This window comes from Salmo trutta, chromosome 1 (genome assembly GCF_901001165.1).
Source record: "Salmo trutta chromosome 1, fSalTru1.1, whole genome shotgun sequence".
Classification (NCBI taxonomy): Eukaryota; Metazoa; Chordata; class Actinopteri; order Salmoniformes; family Salmonidae; genus Salmo; species Salmo trutta.
The window spans coordinates 39639660-39661853 of NC_042957.1; the positions used below are offsets into that span (position 1 = coordinate 39639660).

Sequence of the window (22194 nt, forward strand, 5' to 3'; positions counted from 1 at the left end):
CCCACTTATTTAGGCTCAAGGGGGCCTGTAACACATTTTGTTGACGTTTGTCGTCTCCCCTGCAGGTGTTTGTGCTGTCCACCCACCCTTACGGCTGCAGGGTGATCCAGCGGATCCTGGAGCACTGCACCCAGGAGCAGACCCTGCCCATCCTGGAGGAGCTGCACCAGCACTCTGAGCAGCTTGGCCAGGTAAATGCAGCCAGGCGAGCCCTAGTCTCAACTCCTATCTAGACCCCAGTCGCTCACACATGGCCAATGTAATGCTTTTCAGGGTTTTTACTGGATCAAAAAGGGGCAGGTGGTGGGTATAGCATGGGCTGTGGTTGTATTTTAGAGGCCCACATCTTGGCTGTGTAGATGTTTTCATATTTAAGCCAATTTCCTGCAATTCTACCTATTTCTCCATGGAGCTGAGAGTTTCAGTTTTAAAGCTAGTTACCTGAAATTCTACCAACTTTGTCATCTGGCTGAGAGAGAAAAATCAGGAGAAATCAGCAGTTGCTATGTCCATTTTTGGATGTATAAATTAATGATATGTACCCATTGACTATTAAAGAATAACTTAGAAATGCCTCGAACTTAGTTCAACTGTCATACCCAATCAGAATCCAAAATATTAACTTGTTTTACACCAATGTTTGTAAACATACACCAGTGGTGGCTGCTGAGGGGAAGACGGCTCATAATAATGGCTGGAACAGAGTGAATGAAATGAAATCAAACACATGGAAACCATGTTTGTATTTGATACCATTCCACCTATTCCGCTTCAGCCATTACCACAAACCCGTCCTCCCCAATTAAGGTGCCACCAACCTCCTTGACATACACTATATAGACCCCATACTCAACAGGCGGAACACTGACTGGACCCAGAACAGAGTCAATACGGACTGCAGGTCCCGAGGGGAGGGAATAAAATGTAAAATTATGTACTTATTTTTTATTCAGTCGGACTTTGACCCCTGGTATCAAATAAACACACAAGACATGGAAGAATACATAGATTTGCAGGATATTAAAACTGAAACATATTTTCTATCTGTCAACAAGAGGGGTGTGAACAGTTTGGGGTTGCATGGGTTGTGAGGTGGGGGTTTGTTACTACTCTGATAAATTACATTATCCATCCGGACCTTTGCCACCTAGGAAATTTGTGTGACCGGACTTTCACAAATAGTACTTGAGTACCCCAGCTATATAGCCTCAAAACATAGTTAAAACTATAATAGTGATATCCTGGATGATTAGTCCATGCATCCATAGTGCGGTCTATGAATTTTAGGTTACATTTCTCCAACCCCATCCCTCCGCTTTTTACCAAAACGGGTGGGAAAATTCTTTGTTTCAACTGCTGAGTGCTGCTTTAATGCAAATTTCCTGCAATTCAATTTTTTTTGCGATGGCTTTTGCTGGGTTCTTATGCTGGGTTCTTATATTTGAGTTACTCAAATAGCATAACAGAATCAGTGGTGGCCTCATGACATTTTAGATTCTCACTGTCTAGTTTTTATTTTGGTCATTGTTAGTTCTCAAATATTATTGTTATTATAATATACAGTACTAGTCAGGTTTGGACACCTACTCATTCCAGGGTTTTTCTTTAATTTTACTATTTTCTACATTGTAGGATAATAGTAAGACATCAGCTATGAAATAACACATGGAATCATGTGTTAAACAATTCAAAATATATTTGAGATTTTTCAAAGTAGCCAACCTTTGCCTTGATAGCTTTGCACACACTTGGCATTCTCTCAACCAGCTTAATGAGATGGTCACCTGGAATGCATTTCAATTAACAGGTGTGCCTTGTTTGTGGAATTTCTTTCCTCAATGTGTTTGAGCCAATCAGTTGTACCAAGGTAGGGGGGTATACAAAAGATGGCCATATTTGGTAAAAGACCTAGTCCATATTATGGCAAGAACAGCTCAAATAAGCAAAGGGAAATGACAGTCCATTACTTTACTTTAAGACATGAAGGTCAGTCAATGTGGAAAATTGTCAAGAACTTTGAAAGTTTCTTCAAGTGCAGTCGCAAAAACCAAGCACTATGATGACACTGGCTCTCGTGAGGACCGCCACAGGAAAGGAAGACCCAGAGTTACCTCTGCTGCAGAGGATAAGTTCATTAATTACCAGCCTCAGAAATTGCAGGCCAAATAAATGCTTCAGAGTTCAATTAACAGACACAGCTCAACATCAACTGATCAGAGGAGACTGCGTGAATCAGGCTTTCATGGTCCGAATTGCTGCAAAAAAAGCCCTACTAAAGGACACCAATAAGAAGTGACTTGCTTTGGCCAAGAAACTCGAGCAATGGACATTAGACCGGTGGAAATCTGTCCTTTGGTCTGAGTCTAGGTTTTTGGTTCCAACTGCCGTTTCCTTGTGAGACGCAGAGTAGGTGAATGGATGATCTCAGCATGTGTGGTTCCCACTGTGACGTGTGGGGGTGCTTTGCTGGTGACACTGTCAGTGATTTATTTAGATTAAGGCACACGTAACCAGCATGGCTACCACCGCATTCTGCAGCGATACGCCATCCCATCTGGTTTGCGCTTAGTAGGATAGGGCAATGACCCAACACACATCCAGGTTGTGTAAGGGCTATTTGACCAAGAAGGAGAGTAAGGCCAGATGACCTGGCCTCAGTCCAATTGAGATGGTTTGGGATGAGTTGGACCACAGAGTGAAGGAAATGCAGCCAGCAAGTGCTAATGCATTCCAGGTGAAGCTGATTGAGACGATGTTCGTGCAAAGGTGTCTACTTTGAAGAATCTAAAATATATTTTGATATGGTAATACTTTTTGGGTTACATGATTTCATTGTTTTGATGTCACTTATTCTACAATGTGGAAAGTAGTAAAAATAAACGCTTGAATGAGTAGGCGTGTCTGAACTTAGGACTGGTACTGTGGTGTGTACACTACTGTTCAAAAGTTTGAAAAATAGATTGCCGTGTTTCAGAAGACAGTTCTTTTGTTTCTGGACATTTTGAGCCTGTAATCATACCCACAAATGCTGATGCTCCAGATACTCAACTAGTCTAAAGAAGGCCAGTTGTATTGCTTCTTTAATTAGAACAACAGTTTTCAGCTGTGCTAACATAATTGTAAAAGGGTTTTCTAATGATCAATTAGCCTTTTTTTAAATGATAAACTTGGATTAGCTAACACAATGTGCCATTGGAACACAGGAGTGATGGTTGCTGATAATGGGCCTTTGAACGCCTATCTAGATATTCCATTAAAAAAAATCTGCCGTTTCCAGCTCCTATAGTCATTTACAACATTAACAATATCTACACTGTTTCTGATCAATTTGATGTTATTTTTATTGACAAATGTGCTTTTCTTTCAAAAACAAGAACATTTCTAAGTGACACCAAACTTTTGAACGTGTGTGTGCGCATGTTTTGTTCTTGTGGTGATTTGTTTTCATTGTTAATGTGGCTGTGCAGCATGTCGTGTTCATTAGGGCACGAAAGGGTGACTGGAAAAATGTTTATAAAAATGGCCGATTCTCATTGAACAAGTCAGGACAGCCCCTTCCTGTTTCAGTACGTTTTCTTTCCTATGGTGCCTAATGAACATGACCATGCGCAATGTCCATTTTTATCCTACGGTTGATGATACATGTATTCATGCTGGAAATGACTTCTACCTATGATGTTAATTTAACCCCCCCGCCCCCCACTTATTCCATCTAGAAATATCAAGGCGTTTCATTGGAGATGACACCCAAAACATATTATACAGTGTCCAGCGATGCACTGTTCAAGGTCAGCAATTCGCCTCCTACGCGGACGTCCTCCTCGTGTCGCCTCCCTCACTCCTCCTCCATATTTCTCTTTCTCAATAACCAGTCTGCTTTAACACCATAGAGGCCTTTTACCTTCACCAAACTCTCTATCCCTCTTTTCAGACCGCCTCCCTCCTCCTAAACTCAGAGCACGCCTCTTCCTTCTTCCGCCGCCTCCCTCCCTCCTCCTTTTCTTGTTCCTTTGTTTAGAATATATATGTCTGTCCTGTCACATAGAGGATTCGCAGCACCCCGCTTCTCAGGTCTGTTTGGATAATCCCTCTGGTCACAGACGCCTCCTGATTCTGTCTTTTTTCCCCCCACCTCTCTCCTGCCTGCCTTCTCTGATTTTAATTATCAATACTTGCTAGAAAGACTCCCCAAGTCAAGAGTTTTTATTTATTTTTTTGCCACAATTTGGACCCTCAACATTGACATATTGTCCCATATGTTCTTGAACTTGACTGTGGTTTCTTGGAATTTAGGGTTAAAGTCCATCAGACCACGTTGAGCAATGAAGCAAAATGGTTGGGCAAAGTTTGTAAATCAAATCATGTAATTTGCTTCAAATCAAACAAGTGGGATGGGGACAGCTGTAGTATAATAAGGCATGCTACTAATTTCAGGTGGTCAAATGTTGTCGAGTCACTATTGATATCTGGTCAGGTGAGTTTGTTCGTTTTCCTGCACAGCTTTAGGTATATTAAGTTATTTTCCCCTTAAAACCACACCCATAACTGTCTTATCACCTATCCCTGAAGGGGCAAATATGCTGCTGGTTCCACATGGACCTGAATAGGCCTGTGTCTAATGCAAATCAGAAGTGTTTTGTTGTTTGACCTTCAGCAATCTGCGGTGACGGCTGTGATATTGAATAGCTTTATAACATTTCAATGGTGCTTTTCATAAGATTCTCAAAGCTTGTCAAAAACTAAAAAGCAATACATCATGAGTAGACTAGTTGTAGTTGGATCAACCAATAGAGGCCAAGTCTGAGTGCATCCTCCCAAAGATGGAGGGGGACAGTTCATCTCTTGATCAGAGGAAGATGGTCAGGGAGATGATAGATGAAGAGTCTGGTGACGATCGTGTTGAGGACTACTCAGGGAACCAGCCGGAGTTGTGTAGTTACTGGACTTCTCCTCCTTCACAATGTGTAGCACCCACTTGGGTGATGTCTCAGCAGCTCTGGGCCCCAGAAGCTCACTACACACAGTTTAGAGTAGTAGCCAGTCATCCTCACAATGAGCCCTCTGCCTCCGTACTGCATTCCTTTTACTGTATCTCCCATGCCTCTTAAGCTTCAGGTGACTCTTCAATTGAATTGTTCAAAGGTCAGGAACTAGCAGGCAGGTGAAACAAAGCTGGTACCGTGTCCAGATGCATCAGTCAAACAAAAACAATTAGCTAGCCAAGTCAAAGTGTTGACCTGCCAGTCAATCTGCACATTCTGGCAAACAACCACCAGAAATATTATAATAAATAAAATGGCTGATAAACATTACAATTTAACACTTACCAGTAATTAAATGTGGACAACTGCTAGTACTAAGTAAAAGGGTCTGAATACTTATGTAAATACATTTTTTTATTTCTTTTTTATTAAAAAGAAAATGTAAATGTATATATTTTTTATTTATTTAATCAGGCAAGTCAGTCAAGAACATTCTTATTTACAATGACAGCCTAGGAACAGTGGGTTAATGCATGTTCAGTTGCAGAACGTCAGATTTTTACCTTGTCAGCTTGGGATTCGATCTAGCAACCTTTCTGTCACTGGCCCAACACTCTAACCACTAGGCTACCTGCCACCCCATATAAATGTCCCAAGCATTTCTAAAAACTGTGTTCGCTTTGTCATTATGGGGTATTGTGTTTAGATTGAGTACCTTTTTTTGTATTTAATCCATTTTAGAACAAGGCTTTAATGTAACAATGTGGAAAAAGTCAAGGTTTGAATACTTTCCGCGTGCACTGTATGTGACCCATCACCTGGATTCGGTCCGATGTAGCAAAATTTGATTGTAAAAAATATATTTTTTATTTTTATTGATAAAAGGAGACTTAGTGCTAGAAATGGTATCATACACTACAGTTGAGGAAGAATGGGGAAGTAATTCTGCTTTGAAAGTTGCTACATTTGTAACCCTACTTTTGAGAAAAATGGCCCTTGAGTGTTTTGGTACATCTACTGGAGAGCTCTTCGTCTGCACCCATTCAGCCTCCTTCACACCCTCATAAGCTTTAGCCCCACCCATCTCTTTAAGGATTCACATGAGGCCATGTGCTAAACCGAGTGAGTAGTAGTAAAAACCCAAAGATTTCAAGACTAAAAGTAGTAGCCTACAATAAGGAAACTCCAGATAAAAATACATTATCTTGGCCTATATCCTAATCTGACTTTGGTGCAGGTCATGTTCTTCCCATTACCTCATTAGTCTCTGGTAAACACACCCTATATCAAGGTTTATTTGTCACATGCACAGGATACAGAAGGTTACTTGCATAGTAGCAATATAAAAAACAAGGTGTCCAGATGCAAGTATTTTATAATATTAACCTCTCTGGGCTAGTGTCCCACCTACTCAACAGCCAGTGAAATCCCGTGGCGCGATATTCAAATACCTTAGAAATGCTATTACTTCAATTTCTCAAACATAGGACTATTTTACAGCATTTTAAAGACAAGACTCTCGTTAATCTAACCACACTGTCCGATTTCAAAAAGGCTTTACAACGAAAGCAAAACATTAGATTATGTCAGCAGAGTACCCAGCCAGAAATAATCAGACACCCATTTTTCAAGCTAGCATATAATGTCACCAAAACCACAGCTAAATGCAGCACTAACCTTTGATCTTCATCAGATGACACTCCTAGGACATTGTTATACAATACATGCATGTTTTGTTCAATCAAGTTCATATTTATATCAAAAACCTGTTTTTTACATTAGCATGTGACTCGCATTCCCACCGAACACTTCCGGTGAATTTACTAAATTACTCACGATAAACGTTCACAAAAAAACATAATTTAAAGAATTATAGATACAGAACTCCTTTATGCAATCGCTATGTCCGATTTTTAAAATAGCTTTTCGGTGAAAGCACATTTTGCAATACTCTGAGTAGATAGCCCGGCCATCACAGGCTAGCTATTTTGACACCCACCAAGTTTGGTACTCACCAAACTCAGATTTACTATAAGAAAAATTGGATTACCTTTGCTGTTCTTCGTCAGAATGCACTCCCAGGACTTCTACTTCAATAACAAATGTTGGTTTGGTTCCAAATAATCCATAGTTATATCCAAATAGCGGCGTTTTGTTCGTGCGTTCAAGACACTATCCGAAGGGTGACGTGCCCGGCGCATATCGTGACAAAATTTCGAAATTTTCCATTACCGTACTTCGAAGCATGTCAAACGCTGTTTAAAATCAATTTTTATGTGATTTTTCTCGTAAAAAAGCGATAATATTCCACCCGGGAAACCCTGTTTTCGTTCAAAGACTGAAAATGTAAACATGGAGTCGTCTCGTGCACACGCGCACCAGTCTCATTGTTCTCAGATCGACCACTTACCAAATGCGCTACTGTTTTTCAGCCAGAGACTGGAGAGTGATCATTCAACGTTCTGCCGCCTTCTGTGAGCCTATGGGAGCCGTAGAAATGTCACGTTACAGCAGAGATCTTTTGTTTTGGATAGAGATGATCAAGAAATGGCGCTTCCTGTTTGGAATCTTCTCAGGTTTTGGCCTGCCATATGAGTTCTGTTATACTCAGACACCATTCAAACAGTTTTAGAAACTTTAGGGTGTTTTCTATGCAAATCAAACAATTATATGCATATTCTAGTTACTGGGCAGGAGTAGTAAACAGATTAAATCGGGTACGTTTTTTTTATCCATCCGTGCAAATACTGCCCCCTATCCCCAACAGGTTAATGTCGCTTACCCGACACGTGTAAATTGTACACGTGTTAATGAAATAAAATAATGGCCATACACACCTGTCTAACTTGATGGGTCATCTGGAATCTAGCTAGCTACAATGAACAGGCATAATCCCAACTCCCTACCAATACAAACACAGCGAACCAACTAAACTAAAAAGTCCCTTTTTCAGGACCCTGTCTTTCAAAGATAATTTGTAAAATATCTTTATTGTAAAGGGTTTAAACATTGTTTGCCATGCTTGTTCAATGAACCATAAACAATTAATGAACATGCACCTGTGGAATGGTCGTTAAGACACTAACAGCTTACAGCAAGTAGGCAATTAAGGTGACTGTTCTAAAAATTTAGGACACTAAAGAGGCCTTTCTACTGACTCTGAAAAACACCAAAAGAACGATGCCCAGGGTCCCTGCTCATCTGCATGAACGTGCCTTAGGCATGCTGCAAGGAGGCATGAGGACTGCAGATGTGGCCAGGGCAATAAATTGCCATGTCTGTACTGTGAGATGCCTAAGACAGAGCTACAGGATGGACAGCTGATCATCCTCGCAGTGGCAGAGAACGTGTAACACCTGCACAGGATCTGTAAATCCGAACGTCACACCTGCGGGACAGGTACAGGATGGCCACAAGTGCCCGAGTTACACCAGGAACACACAATCCCTCCATCAGTGCTCAGTGTTCGCAATAGGCTGAGAGAGGCTGGACTGAGGGCTTGTAGGCCTGTTGTAAGGCAGGTCCTCACCAGACATCACCGGCAACAACGTTGCCTATGGGCACAAACCCACCGTCGCTGGACCAGACAGGACTGGCAAAAAGTGCTCTTCACTGACGAGTCGTGGTTTTGTCTCACCAGGGGTGATGGTCAGATTCGCATTTATTGTCGACGGCATGAGCGTTACACCGAGGCCTGTAGTCTGGAGCGGGATCTATTTTTTTTTTTTTTTTTTTTTTTTTTTTTTTGAGGTGGAGGGTCTGTCATGGTCTGGGGCGGTGTGTCACAGCATCATCGGACTGAGCTTGTTGTCATTGCAGGCAATCTCAACGCTGGGTATTACAGGGAAGACATCCTCTCTCATGTGGTACCCTTCCTGCAGGCTCATCCTGACATGACCCTCCAGCATGACAATGCCACCAGCCATACTGCTCGTTCTGTGCGTGATTTCCTGCAAGACAGGAATGTCAGTGTTTTGCCAGCGATGGACCCTGATCTCAATCCCATTGAGCACGTCTGGGACCTGTTGGCTCGAAGGGTGAGGGCTATGCAGTTGACAGTGCGAGGACGTTTCTTTTTTTTTTTGCTGAGTTTAGGTTCAATGTTAGCTAGCTAACATTAGGCTATAACAAGCAATGCAAATGGTTTTCTGATTCTAATATTATTACTACACAGATAAAACGCTTAACGTTCGCTAGCTAACAGTATGCTTTAACTTGCAATTAATAAAATTGCTGACAAAATTAGAAACGTATAATATCTGAATGTAGCTAGACTCTTACCTGTATACATGGATGAACGCTTCACGGCAGAATGGAACCAATTAACGCCGTTTTGGTTGTAGGTACACCTTATTTGGCCAGCATTGTCAAGTCACTCTGGTTCTCACTGACTGTTTTCTGTTGATAGCGCCTGCTAAATTCAGGCTTTTAATGAGCAGCTCATGTTATAGACAGAAGCACGCTACATGGCAGACCTATCCAAATTCATCTTCTGGCATGTCCAGCCCATCCATTACTTCAGCCAATCGTAGCTAGTGGGAAGGTTTTTGTCTTTTTTCCATGGCTAAACCAACTTTGCTTGTAGTTAAAGAAAATATTTGTATTTATGGATGGAATACAAGTTTGTTATTAAGGCACACGAGGGTTCACATGCATTTTGATAAAAAATAAAACATCTAATGCCTATCCTGTGAAGTAATGACGTGCGACATAGGCCCAGCTTCCTGAGACTGGTCACATATTTACAGGAGCTCTCTGCTTAGGTTGCTACTAAGGTGCCTTGGTCACTACATAATTAGGGCTATTGCTACTATGGGGTGTCTTTTATAGATGTCTGTGTCAAAGGAAAATCTCTCGACTATCTGAACGTCATTGAATCCATAGTGTGGGTTATCTAAATGATATTACAAGATGGTGAAATTTACTATTTTCCTTTTGTTGTGAATGAGAAATGTGATCCCACACTGTCTTTTGCTTCCATCGCCCCCTGCAGGATCAGTACGGCAACTACGTCATCCAGCACGTCCTGGAGCACGGCAGACCCGAAGACAAGAGCAAGATCGTGGCAGAGGTCCGCGGGAAGGTGCTCCTCCTGAGCCAGCACAAATTTGCGAGGTAAGGCAACACAAATCGACCCCTTTCTTTTTATAGCTGGTGAGAGTGAGACTCATGAAGACGTGCTTTCCAGTTATGCCATTCCAATGACGCCCACCTCCAATTTTAAAGTGACCCTAGTCTCGACTGAGTGAGACGAATTACATTCATGGGCGGTTTTCCAATTAAGGTTTTCCCCCGGACTCTCAATGGAGATGCTCCATTGAGTTAAGACGGGCGTACATTACACGTTTTTTTAGCCCGATCTGCGGGCTTCCGATCAGCTCCCGACTTATTTTTTTCTAATCAGAGCAAACCCGACGTAAAACTTAATGCCACAACCCATAAAGTGTAAGCACTTACCCGATTTGTAGTTGATGGCTGGATCCGGGCACTTACGGCGTTTCTGATGATTTTCAAACATATTGAATATATTTGGCCATTATCGCCAAGTGTGAGCAGTGCTCAGAGCAGATGCGAGCATGTCCCACTGTCAGCCAATCAGCTACTCAGAACTAATACAAAGATTCTGGCAGATGCTATAAGGTCCCCACATGTAAGCTGAATAGGTATAAGCATTTATTTTATTCCCATGTCCAACAAATACCTAAACAGCAATAAGTAAAGCTGTGCCGTGTTAGTACACCACTGACAGAATAAGGGAATATGCGAAGTGTTAAGAATGGGGCTGTATGACAAGGGTAACGTGCAATTTGTTATGTTGATTGTCTTTTGTATACAGCAGTACTGTGTGTCTAAGACAATTTTCCCCATGGAACATTGAAGTTCATCCTACCTCAAGTTAATCTCTATCACTCACAAAAAAGAAAGCTGGGCTAGGTTACAAGTCGCATATAAAGCTGTTCTTACCTCAACTCTTTCTGCAAAATCGTTAATCCATATTGTCCTCTTTTCCAGTACCAGTCACGTGCCCAAATTTGCTGCTTTCTTGCCTTTGTCTAACTTTATCTGAGCATCTCAATCAGTGATCTAGTGCTATATATTTAAGGACAGAATTGCATTTTATTTCATTTGTATTGTCATTTTTCTATTAAAGTTGTTACCGAAATGTAACCTATTGAACTATGCAATTTTAGAATATACATTGCCTGCAATGTATCACCCAAGTATAATGCCTATTCCTACACATGGCTCAAATACATTTTTCTGTTTTTAAAATCCTCAAACACCAAATTAGGCCTACCTTATAAAAAATGATATGCTATCATCACTGTCAATCGTGAATGATAATTCTTCACATTTTACTGGTGCAGCATCCATGCTGCATCTGCATGCTGACTATTTGATCCCAATCAGTTTCATAGAAATGCAAATTCCCATCTTCTTGAATGATGTAGGCCAAAACTTTGCTTAAATCCCCCAAAAGGCTAGGTTGTGACTGCATGTGTCAGTATACACTCATCTCAGCCAATCATGGTTAGCGGGAAGGTTGCTGCCTTTTTTCCGTGGCTAAACCAACTAGGCTCGTATTTGAACAATTTTATTCATATTTACAGATGGCATACACGTTTGTTATCAAGGCACATGAAAGTGCGCATGTTCCAGAAGGCATTTCGGCCAACAAATCCATTTTGATAAAAAAAAAGTTCAAATGGCTTTCCTGTGAAGTTGTGATGTGCGACATACACCTAGTTTCCTGAAAGTAGTCACGTTTTAGCTTTTTAATTAAGGACTAGGCTGACTCTGTGTTCAGGACACCGGCCCGTACAGTTTGTTTTTAACTGAGCCCACGTCTCTCCCTAAGTAATGTGGTGGAGAAGTGTGTGATCCACTCATCCCGTGCCGAGCGGGCCCTACTGATTGACGAGGTGTGCTGCCAGAAGGACGGCCCCCACAGCGCCCTCTACACCATGATGAAGGATCAGTACGCCAACTACGTGGTGCAGAGGATGATCGACATGGCCGAGCCCGCCCAGCGCAAAATCATCATGCACAAGGTGGGTTGACATATACCATCTAGTGAATTCACGGTAAGTTTGCTACATAAACAGCCATTTCTCATTGGAGAAGTTCAGTTTAGTCCCTCCCTGTTTCGGCCTGTTTGGTTCCTCGTGAGTACACCCCACGTTTCCCATTGTTTGTTAATTCAGATCAGTTTAATTTAGGCCAGGTTCATGTATTGCCATAAAACCAAAGGTTGGTGGTTCTTTTGGTACAGCATTTCTAGTTATTCTAATTGTTACCCATAGCAGTCTCCTTTCCATGTGGTGTGAAAAGTATTTTACACTGAACAAAAATATAAACGCAACATGCAACGATTTTACTGAGTTACAGTTCATATAAGGAAACCAGTCAATTGAAATAAATTCATTAGGGCTTAATCTAATCTTTGGATTTCACATGACTGGGAATAGCTGTACAGTTGAAGTCGAAGTTTGCAAACACTCGTTTTTCAACCACTCCACAAATTTCTTGTTAACTTCTTGGGGCTATGTGGGACGTTAGCGTGCCACCCGTGGCGCACCCTATCAACAGCAGGTGCATTTCAAGAGCGGCAAATTTGAAACCAAATAAATGTCAAAATTCAAATTTCTCAAACATACAACTAACTTACAGCCTTTGAAAGATAAACATCTTAATCTAACCACGTTGTCCGATTTCAAAAAGGTTTTACGGGGAAAGCATAAAGTTAGGTTATGTTAGGAGAGTACATTGATAATAGCTGTGTGTAATGCATTGTCGATTCAAAGACAGGCGTCACCAAAACCATAAAATCAGCTAAAATTATGCACTAACCTTTTACAATCTCCATCAGATGACACTCCTAGGACATTATGTTAGACAATGCATGCATTTTTAGTTCTATCAAGTTCATATTTGTATCTAAAAACAGCGTTTTACTATGGCGTTGATGTTCAGGAAATCGTTTCCCTCCAATACCGGCAGTCAAGTCATGACAACAAAATAATTAATTAATATTAGAAAACATTGGTAAAATATTATATTGTCATTCAAAGAATTATAGATTTACATCTCTTGAACGCAATGGACTTGCCATATTTAAAATTAACCTTACTGGGAAATCACACTTTGCAATAATCTGAGCACTGCGCCAGAAAAATACGCATTGCGATACAGACTAACCGCCATGTTGGAGAGATCTAAAATCGAAAATACTATGTAAATAATCCATTACCTTTGATTCTCTTCATCAGATGTCACTTCCAAAGAATCCCAGGTCCATAACGAATGTAGTTTTGTTCAAAAAAGCTCATCATTTATGTCCAAAAACCTCTGTGTTGTAGCACATGATCTAAGCCAGCCGGACTTCACTTCACTTCAAGAACGGAAAAAATATATTTACGTTCGTTCAAACATGTCAAACGTTGTATCGCATAAATCATTAGGGCCTTTTTTAACCAGAACATGAATAAAATTCAAGGCGGACCATTGGGTTCTCTTTTAAAACGTTTTGGAATGAGAGTACCCACCATCAACTCGCGCGCCAGGTGTCTAATGGGCCATCACGTTCCAAGGCTCTTCAGTCAGATCTCACTGTAGAAGACTCAAAACACTTTGTAAAGGCTGGGGACATCTTGTGGAAGCAATAGGAAGTGCCAAAACATTCCTCACCCCCTTTGTTTTTCAATGGTATAGGCTTAAAGTCAATTCAACACATCAGGTATCCACTTCCTGTCAGAATCTGTCTCAGGGTTTTGCCTGCCAAATGAGTTCTGTTATACTCACAGACACCATTCAAACAGTTTTAGAAACTTTAGGGTGTTTTCTATCCATATATAATAAGTATATGCATATTGTAGTTACTGGGTAGGATTAGTAACCAGATTAAATCGGGTACATTTTTTTATCCAGCCGTGAAAATACTGCCCCCTATACCCTAACAGGTTAACAAACTATAGTTTTGGTAACTCGGTGAGGACATCTACTTTGTGCATGACACAAATAATTTTTCCAACAATTGTTTACAGATTATTTCACTTATAATTCACAATTCCAGTGGGTCAGAAGTTTACATACACTAAGTTGACTGTGCCTTTAAACAGCTTGGAAAATTCCAGAAAATGTCATAGATTATCAGAAGCTTCTAAAGCCAATTGACGTCAATTGGCGGTGTACCTGTGGATGTATTTCAATGCCTACCTTCAAACTCAGTGCCTCTTTGCCTGACATATTGGGAAAATCAAAAGAAATCAGCCTAAACCTAAGACTTTATTATTCGTTTTTTTTTTTTTTTACCTCCACAAGTCTGGTTCATTCTTGGGACCAATTTCCAAACGCCTGAAGGTACCACGTTCATCTGTACAAACAATAGTATGCAAGTATAGTGAGGGGGAAAAAGTATTTGATCCCCTGCTGATTTTGTACGTTTGCCCACTGACAAAGAAATGATCAGTCTATAATTTTAATGGTAGGTTTATTTGAACAGTGAGAGATGGAATAACAACAAAAAAATCCAGAAAAACGCATGTCAAAAATGTTATAAATTGATTAGCATTTTAATGAGGGAAATAAGTATTTGACCCCCTCTCAATTAGAAAGATTTCTGGCTCCCAGGTGTCTTTTTATACAGGTACAAGCTGAGATTAGGAGCACACTCTTAAAGGGAGTGCTCCTAACCGCAGCTTGTTACCTGTATAAAAGACACCTGTCCACAGAGGCAATCAATCAATCAGATTCCATACTCTCCACAATGGCCAAGACCAAAGAGCTCTCCAAGGATGTCAGGGACAAGATTGTAGACCTACACAAGGCTTGAATGGGCTACAAGACCATTGCCAAGCAGCTTGGTGAGAAGGTGACAACAGTTGGTGCGATTATTCGCAAATGGAAGAAACCCAAAAGAACTGTCAATCTCCCTCGGCCTGGGGCTCCATGCAAGATCTCACCTCGTGGAGTTGCAATGATCATAAGAACGGTGAAGAATCAGCCCAGAACTACACGGGAGGATCTTGTCAATGATCTCAAGGCAGTTGGGACCATAGTCACCAAGAAAACAATTGGTAACACACTATGCCGTGAAGGACCTGAAATCCTGCAGCACCCGCAAGGTCCCCCTGCTCAAGAAAGCACATATACATGCCCGTCAGAAGTTTGCCAATGAACATCTGAATGATTCAGAGGACAACTGGGTGAAAGTGTTGTGGTCAGATGAGACCAAAAATGGAGCTCTTTGGCCTCAACTCGCCGTGTTTGGAGAAGGAATGCTGCCTTTGACCCCAAGAACACCATCCCCACCGTCAAACATGGAGGTGGAAGCTTTGGGGGTGTTTTTCTGCTAAGGGGACAGGACAACTTCACCGCATCAAAGGAACGATGGACTGGGCCATGTACCGTAAAATCTTGGGTGAGAACCTCCTTCCCTCAGCCAGGGCATTGAAAATGGGTCGTGGATGGGTATTCCAGCATGACAATGACCCAAAACACACGGCCAAGGCAACAAAGGAGTGGCTCAAGAAGAAGCACATTAAGGTCCTGGAGTGGCCTAGCCAGTCTCCAGACCTTAATCCCATAGAAAATCTGTGGAGGGAGCTGAAGGTTCGAGTTGCCAAACGTCAGCCTCGAAACCTTAATGACTTGGAGAAGATCTGCAAAGAGGAGTGGGACAAAATCCCTCCTGAGATGTGTGCAAACCTGGTGGCCAACTACAAGAAACGTCTGACCTCTGATTGCCAACAAGGGTTTTGCCACCAAGTACTAAGTCATGTTTTGCAGAGGGGTCAAATTCCCTCATTTAAATGCAAATCAATTTATAACATTTTTGACATGCGTTTTTCTGGATTTTTTTGTTATTCTGTCTCATTTTTCAAATAAACCTACCATTAAAATTAAAAACTGATCATTTCTGTCAGTGGGCAAATGTACAAAATCAGCAGGGGATCAAATACTTTTTTCCCTCACTGTATAAACACCATGGGACCACGCAGCCATCATACCGCTCAGGAAGGAGACGCGTTCTGTTTGGCCGTAATGACCATCGTTATGCTTGGAGGAAAAAGGGGGAGGCTTGCAAGCTGAAGAACACCATCCCAACCGTGAAGCACGGGGTGGCAGCATGTTGTGGGGGTGCTTTGCTGCAGGAGGGACTGGTGCACTTAACAAAATAGATGGCATCATGAGGCAGGGAAATTATGTGGATATATTCAAGCAACATCTCTAGACATCAGTCAGGAAGTTAAAGCTTGGTTGATCTAGATAACGTTTCTGGCCTCTCTGGACAAACCTAATTATGATAAGTATACAATATTATGTATTGGATCTTTTAAAAAATACAACTTTTACAATACCCTGCAGTTTACCAATAATATGGGCTGACGGTGAAGTAGACGGACTTGGAATTCATATCACAAAAGATATAAGCTCTCCACAAAGAATTTCAATAGAAAACTTGTAAAAATAGACAAGATCCTGCAACCGTGGAGAGGGAAATACCTGTCTACTTATGGAAAAATTGCCCTGAATAACTGTCATATCTCCGTTTGCTCACTTATGGCGCTGCCTACTCCTGTTTTTATTTTTTGCTCATATGATTTGAAAAAAAAAATGTTTTCCTTTATCTGGGACGCTGAACCAGACAAAATAAAGCGTGCCTGTCTATATAATGAATATGAATTGGGTGGGTTGAGATTATATATAAAAGCACTAAACCTCTCTCTAAAAGCTTCACTTATTCAAAGTTTTACTTGATCCCTAAATTGTTCTCAAGTAGATTACTAAAAGCTCATCCTTTGTGCAGATTGCCATGTCTCATTTTCAATTAATTGAAAAGGGTACTTTTTTCAAACAAGCATTGCAGAGCTGGCTACAATTTCAACTTCATCCCCCTGAAAAGAGAACATGTATTACAACAAATATTATGGCTTATCTCAAATGTGCTGGTTGATAAAATACAGGTGTTTATGGGAAAGATGTTTGAAAAGGGTATTTTGTTCTTAACTCCAACATCACAATATAATTTATCAGAATTGTGCATTTTTAGAGGGAGGCAGATGAATGGCACGACAATGGGCTTCAGGTTCTTATCACTGTATCTCTGTGCATTCAAATTGCCATTTGATCAAATACAATTGTTTTTGTTGTCCACAACTTATGCCTCTCCATAACATAACCCCACCGCCACCATGGTGCACTCTGTTCACCACGATGACGTCAACAAACCGCTTTGCCTGTACATTTGAAACCAGGATTCAGACGTGAAGAGCACACTTCTCCAGCGTGCCAGTGGCCGCCGAAGTTGAGCATTTTCCCACTGAAGTCGGTTACGACGCCGAAGACCCTGATGAGGACGACTAGCACGCAGATCAGCTTCCCTGAGATTGTCCGTACAAACAGTCAAACATTCTTCAATTGTGAAAACCCAGTTTCATCAGCTGTCCGGGTAGCTGGTCTCAGACGATCCCGCAGGTGAATAAGCCCGACGTGGAGGTCCTGGGCTGGTGTATAAACGCAACGTGTAAAGTCTGGGTTTCATCAGCTGAAATATTGGATCCCATCAATTTTCCATTGACATAAAAAGCTTATTTCTCTAAAACTGTGCACAAATTTGTTTACATCTGTTTTAGTGAGCATTTCTCCTTTGTCAAGATAATCCACCCATCTGACAGGTGTCCTATCAAGAAGCTGATTAAACAGCACGATCTCTACACAGGTGCACCTTGTGCTGGGGACAATAACGGTCCCGTGTGGCTCAGTTGGTAGAGCATGGTGTTTGCAACGCCAGGGTTATGGGTTCGATTCCCAAGGGGGACCAGTACGGGGGGGGAAAAATGTATGAAATGTATGCATTCACTACTGTAAGTCGCTCTGGATAAGAGCGTCTGCTAAATGACTTAAATGTAATAAAAGGCCACTCTAAATGTGCAGTTTTATCACACAACGCAATGCCATAATGTCAAGTTTTGAAGGGAGTATGCAATTGGCAAGCTGACTGCAGAAATGTCCACCAGAGTCGTTTCCAGATAATTTAACCAGCCTCGCAACCGCAGACCACTTGTAACCACGCCACCCCAGGACCTCGACGTCCTGCTTCTTCACCTGCGGGATCGTCAGACCTGCCAGCTGATTTAAACTGAGTATTTCTGTCTTATTAAAGCCCTTTTGTGGGGAAGAACTCAGGCAATCAGAATGTCTCCCCAGTGGGTTGGCCTATGCCCACCCATGACAACTTGTATGGAAAATTACTGAGGATAACGGCGGACGATATTGCCGCTCCTATTTGCCATATTTTCAATTCAAGCCTGCTAGAAAGTATGTGCTCCCAGGCATGAAGGGAAGCAAAAGGCATTCCGCTACCTAAGAATAGTAAAGTTCCCTTTACTGGCTCAACGAGCCGACCAATCAGCCTGTTGCCAACCCTTAGTCAACTTTTGGAGAAAATGTTTTGACCAGATACGAACCAAATTTTGTCATGCACCGAATACAATGGGTACAAGCACTGCTCTACCTTAATCTTGCAGATCAGTGGGACGCTAGCATCCCATCTCGACAACTTCCGGTGAAATTGCAGAGCGCAAAATTCAATTTACAGAAATAGCAATATTTAACATTCATGAAAATACAAGTGTCATACATCAGTTAAAAGCTTCACTTCTTGTTAATCCAGCCTCTGTGTCAGATTTCAAAAAGGCTTTACGGTGAAAGCACACCATGCGATTATCTGAGGACAAACATTTTCCAACCAGGCAGATGCACCACGAAAGTCAGAAATGGCAATAAAATAAATCACTTACTGTTAAAGGAATTCCTGCTTGAGAGTAATGATTAAATAATTCTACCCTGAATTTATGGATATGGTCTATATAGCCTGTAGAATAAGTAACTAAAGGGTTAAAGCATAAGTCTCATGAGATTGACTAGGATAGGAGAGGAATGGGGGTCTGTGTGTTTGAGTAAACACCAAGAACTGTTAAACTGTGGGTGACCTGACCTAGCTAGGACTCTGAGGGTTTAAAATATGAGAGGGAGTCCCCCTCAAGGTTTCCCTAATCTCAGAGGAATGAAACTGTCGGCTGGGTAATGATCTACAGGTTTAAGGGATCTTGGCCTTAATGTTTGTGTGTGTGTGAATACGGAGCCTGGTATATAATGATGTCTCTGTACAATGGACTTGAGCGCTCTCCTGAATAAACAATTCTGATTCTTGTAAGCTGGTCCTCTGTGTTATTCAACTAGAATCTTACACATTCTGGGTGGCAGACTGAGTATTTTAATTGAAGTTAACTTTGAGAACATAATTCTCATATCACTTACCTTTTGAAGATCTTCTGTTGGCACTCAACGGTCCCAGCTACATCACAAATGGTCGTTTTTGTTCGATAAAGTCCTTTATATCCCCAAAAACTCAGTTTAGCTGACGCGCTTCATTCAATAATCCACCGGTTTCCCTCCTTCAAAATGCATACAAAATGAATCCCAAACGTTACCAATAACCTTCTCCAAACAACGTTTATAATCAAACCTCAGGTACCTAATACGTAAATAAATGATCAAATTTAAGACGGAGAATCGTTATTATCATTACCGGAGATAAACAAAGTACGCGCATTCACCAGAACGCATAATAAACACTACAGCCAAAATGGGAGCCACTTAGAAAAACTACAAATTGTAGCAAATTTTTCAAAAAACAAGCCTGAAACTCTTTCTAAAAACTTGACGTCTAGTGGAAGCCCTAGGAACTGCAATCTGGGAGGTTTTCCCTTCATATTAAAAATGACAGCCATAGGAATCAATGGTGGGCTGAATTTATTATTTAAAAAAATTCTGGATGGTTTGTCCTCGGGTTTTCGCCTGCCATATCAGTTCTGTTATACTCACAGATGTTATTTTAACAGTTTTAGAAACTTTAGTGTTTTCTATCCAAATCTACCAATTATATGCATATCCTAGCTTCTGGGCCTGAGTAACAGGCAAGTTTGCTTTGGGCACATTTGTCATCCAGATGCCCCCTAGCCCAAAGAGGTTAACAGAACTAACATGGCAGGCCCTAGTTTTGTCGCACCTAGACTACTGTTAAGTCGTGTGGTCAGGTGCCACAAAAACGGACTTAGGAAAATTGCAATTGTCTCAGAACAGGGCAGCACAGCTGGCCCTTTGATGTATACAGAGAGCTAACAGTAATATGCATGTCAATCTCTCCTGGCTCAATTTGGAGGAGAGATTGACTTCATCACTACTTGTATTTGTGAGAGGTATTGACATGTTGAATGCACCGAGTTGTCTGTTTGCACTACTGGCGCAAAACTCGAGACACCCATGCATACCCCACAAGACATACCACGAGGTCTCTTCACAGTCCCTAAGTCCAGAACAGGCAATGGGAGGCGCACGGTACTACACAGAGCTATGACTACATGGAACTCTATTCCACATCAAGTAACTGATTCAAGCAGTAAAATTTAGATAAAAAAAATCTGAATGCACCTTATGTAACAGTGGGGACTGAAGCAACACACAACATGCATACACACGATAGCATACACACTACAGACATGTATACATGGATTTTGTATTGTAGATATGTGGTATTGCTGGAGTAGAGGCATGAGGGCACACTCTGTATTGTAATGCTTTAATTTTGCTGGACCCCAGGAAGAGTAGGCAGCAGCTAATGGCTACACCCCTGCCCAGTCAGTTGAAATCTGTAGATTACAGCCTAATTTATTTAAATTGACTGAGTTCCTTGTGAACTGTAACTCAAAAAATTGTTGCATGTTGCTTTTATATATTTATGTATATTTTTATGTACCTTTTGCTGTTGTGAAGCACTTGTGAGTCTAATCGACACTGACATCGAGTGGTGACATTACGAACTGCTTTTCACTGCAAAGGTTGAATTTGTGAACTGTGCCATTTCAGATTGAGACAGTTTAATTCCTTCAGCCTGTGTTTATTAGTGTGCTTGTGGTGCTTCAGCACAAACACTTCTGCATTCTTAACCACTGACATAGATAGCCTTCTTAGATTTGTCAAACTGAACAAGTGTTTTGTATTTGTGTTAATTGTGTAAACCTCAAGTTTACACATCATTTATAGTGTCTGATTCTTTAAGCACAATACGTTTGGTTTTTATATTCATTCCACAAAAAAATATATATTGGTGTGTGTGTGTAATTGGTGACTTTTCCCTCCCTAAAATCTGTAACAGACCTAAGTGCCACATCGGTTGGTTTAGCCCTAACACAAAAAAACATTTGCTCCATTAATACATTACAATTTCATGTACAAATGTACATTTGTAATGAAGGATCAATGTACAATACTCCATTAATAAGAATGTGTGTATCCACAGTCTGTGTTGTCCTGTTATGTGGAATGTTGGCGAGATTGACTTGCTGTCCTATCACTTTTTTTTTTTTTTTTATCTTTTAGAATCTTTCAAGGACAATGTTTAAGTGGGAGGCAGGCGGCTTAGTTCTTTAAAATCAAAACAAGAACTTTTAAACCTGATTTGGCCAGTACCACTATAAATGTTAATGATTTCATCTTTGTTCTCTGCTATCCCAGATCCGGCCCCACATCGCCACCCTGCGCAAATATACCTACGGCAAGCACATCCTGGCCAAGCTGGAGAAGTACTACATGAAGAGTGGCTCTGACCTGGGGCCCATTGGCGGGCCCACCAACGGCCTCATGTAGACCTATCCTCTCGTGTCCCTTGACTAAAGAGCAGAGTAGGAGCCCCCACCCCCTTTTTTCTAGTGTTGTAAAGAGGTGCTCCATCAGGGCTGACCTTTGACACACCCTTTGTGTCCCCCATTTTGGGGGAATTACCCCAAATTATTAAACTTCACCTAAGAAATGCAGTGACATCTGACCCTGACACTCTAATGCCATCCTCGGAGCTGGTCCCCTACGTGGGGGGTGGGGGGGGGGGGGGGGGGGGGGGGGGTGCAGACTGTCTTGCAGGCAATCTCTTGCGGGTAAAGCACAACCCGCCCCCATTGTTTATGATGTAATAGATATAACTGGCTGGTTTTTGGTATATAATCTTGTACATTTGTTTTTTTACTTTGTAAAACCCTCTAGGGGGAAAAAAAGAAAGGAGAACCGCATTTGCTGAAAATGTACAATTCTTACAATTACACCAGCAAGTGACTTTATAAGGCCAAATTTGAGTGATCCTTTTAAACAATTTTCC

At 41.4% G+C, this 22194-nt stretch overlaps 1 protein-coding gene across 15 annotated transcripts in view; it reads left to right on the forward strand.

Moving 5' to 3' along the window:
* LOC115195665 (pumilio homolog 2) overlaps positions 1-21930 on the forward strand; it is a 47833-nt gene extending 25903 nt beyond the window's left edge. For 9 of the 15 annotated variants that reach the window (XM_029755808.1, XM_029755775.1, XM_029755835.1 and 6 more), the window contains exons 19-23: positions 66-191; positions 3717-3788; positions 9976-10097; positions 11842-12034; positions 21561-21930. In XM_029755808.1, the coding sequence (XP_029611668.1) occupies positions 66-191; positions 3717-3788; positions 9976-10097; positions 11842-12034; positions 21561-21692 (645 nt within the window). In that variant the 3' untranslated portion in view covers positions 21693-21930. The remainder of the gene's footprint in view (positions 1-65; positions 192-3716; positions 3789-9975; positions 10098-11841; positions 12035-21560) is intronic. The other 6 variants (XM_029755852.1, XM_029755860.1, XM_029755888.1 and 3 more) reach the window with 1 other exon arrangement.
* Positions 21931-22194: the final 264 nt, after the last annotated feature.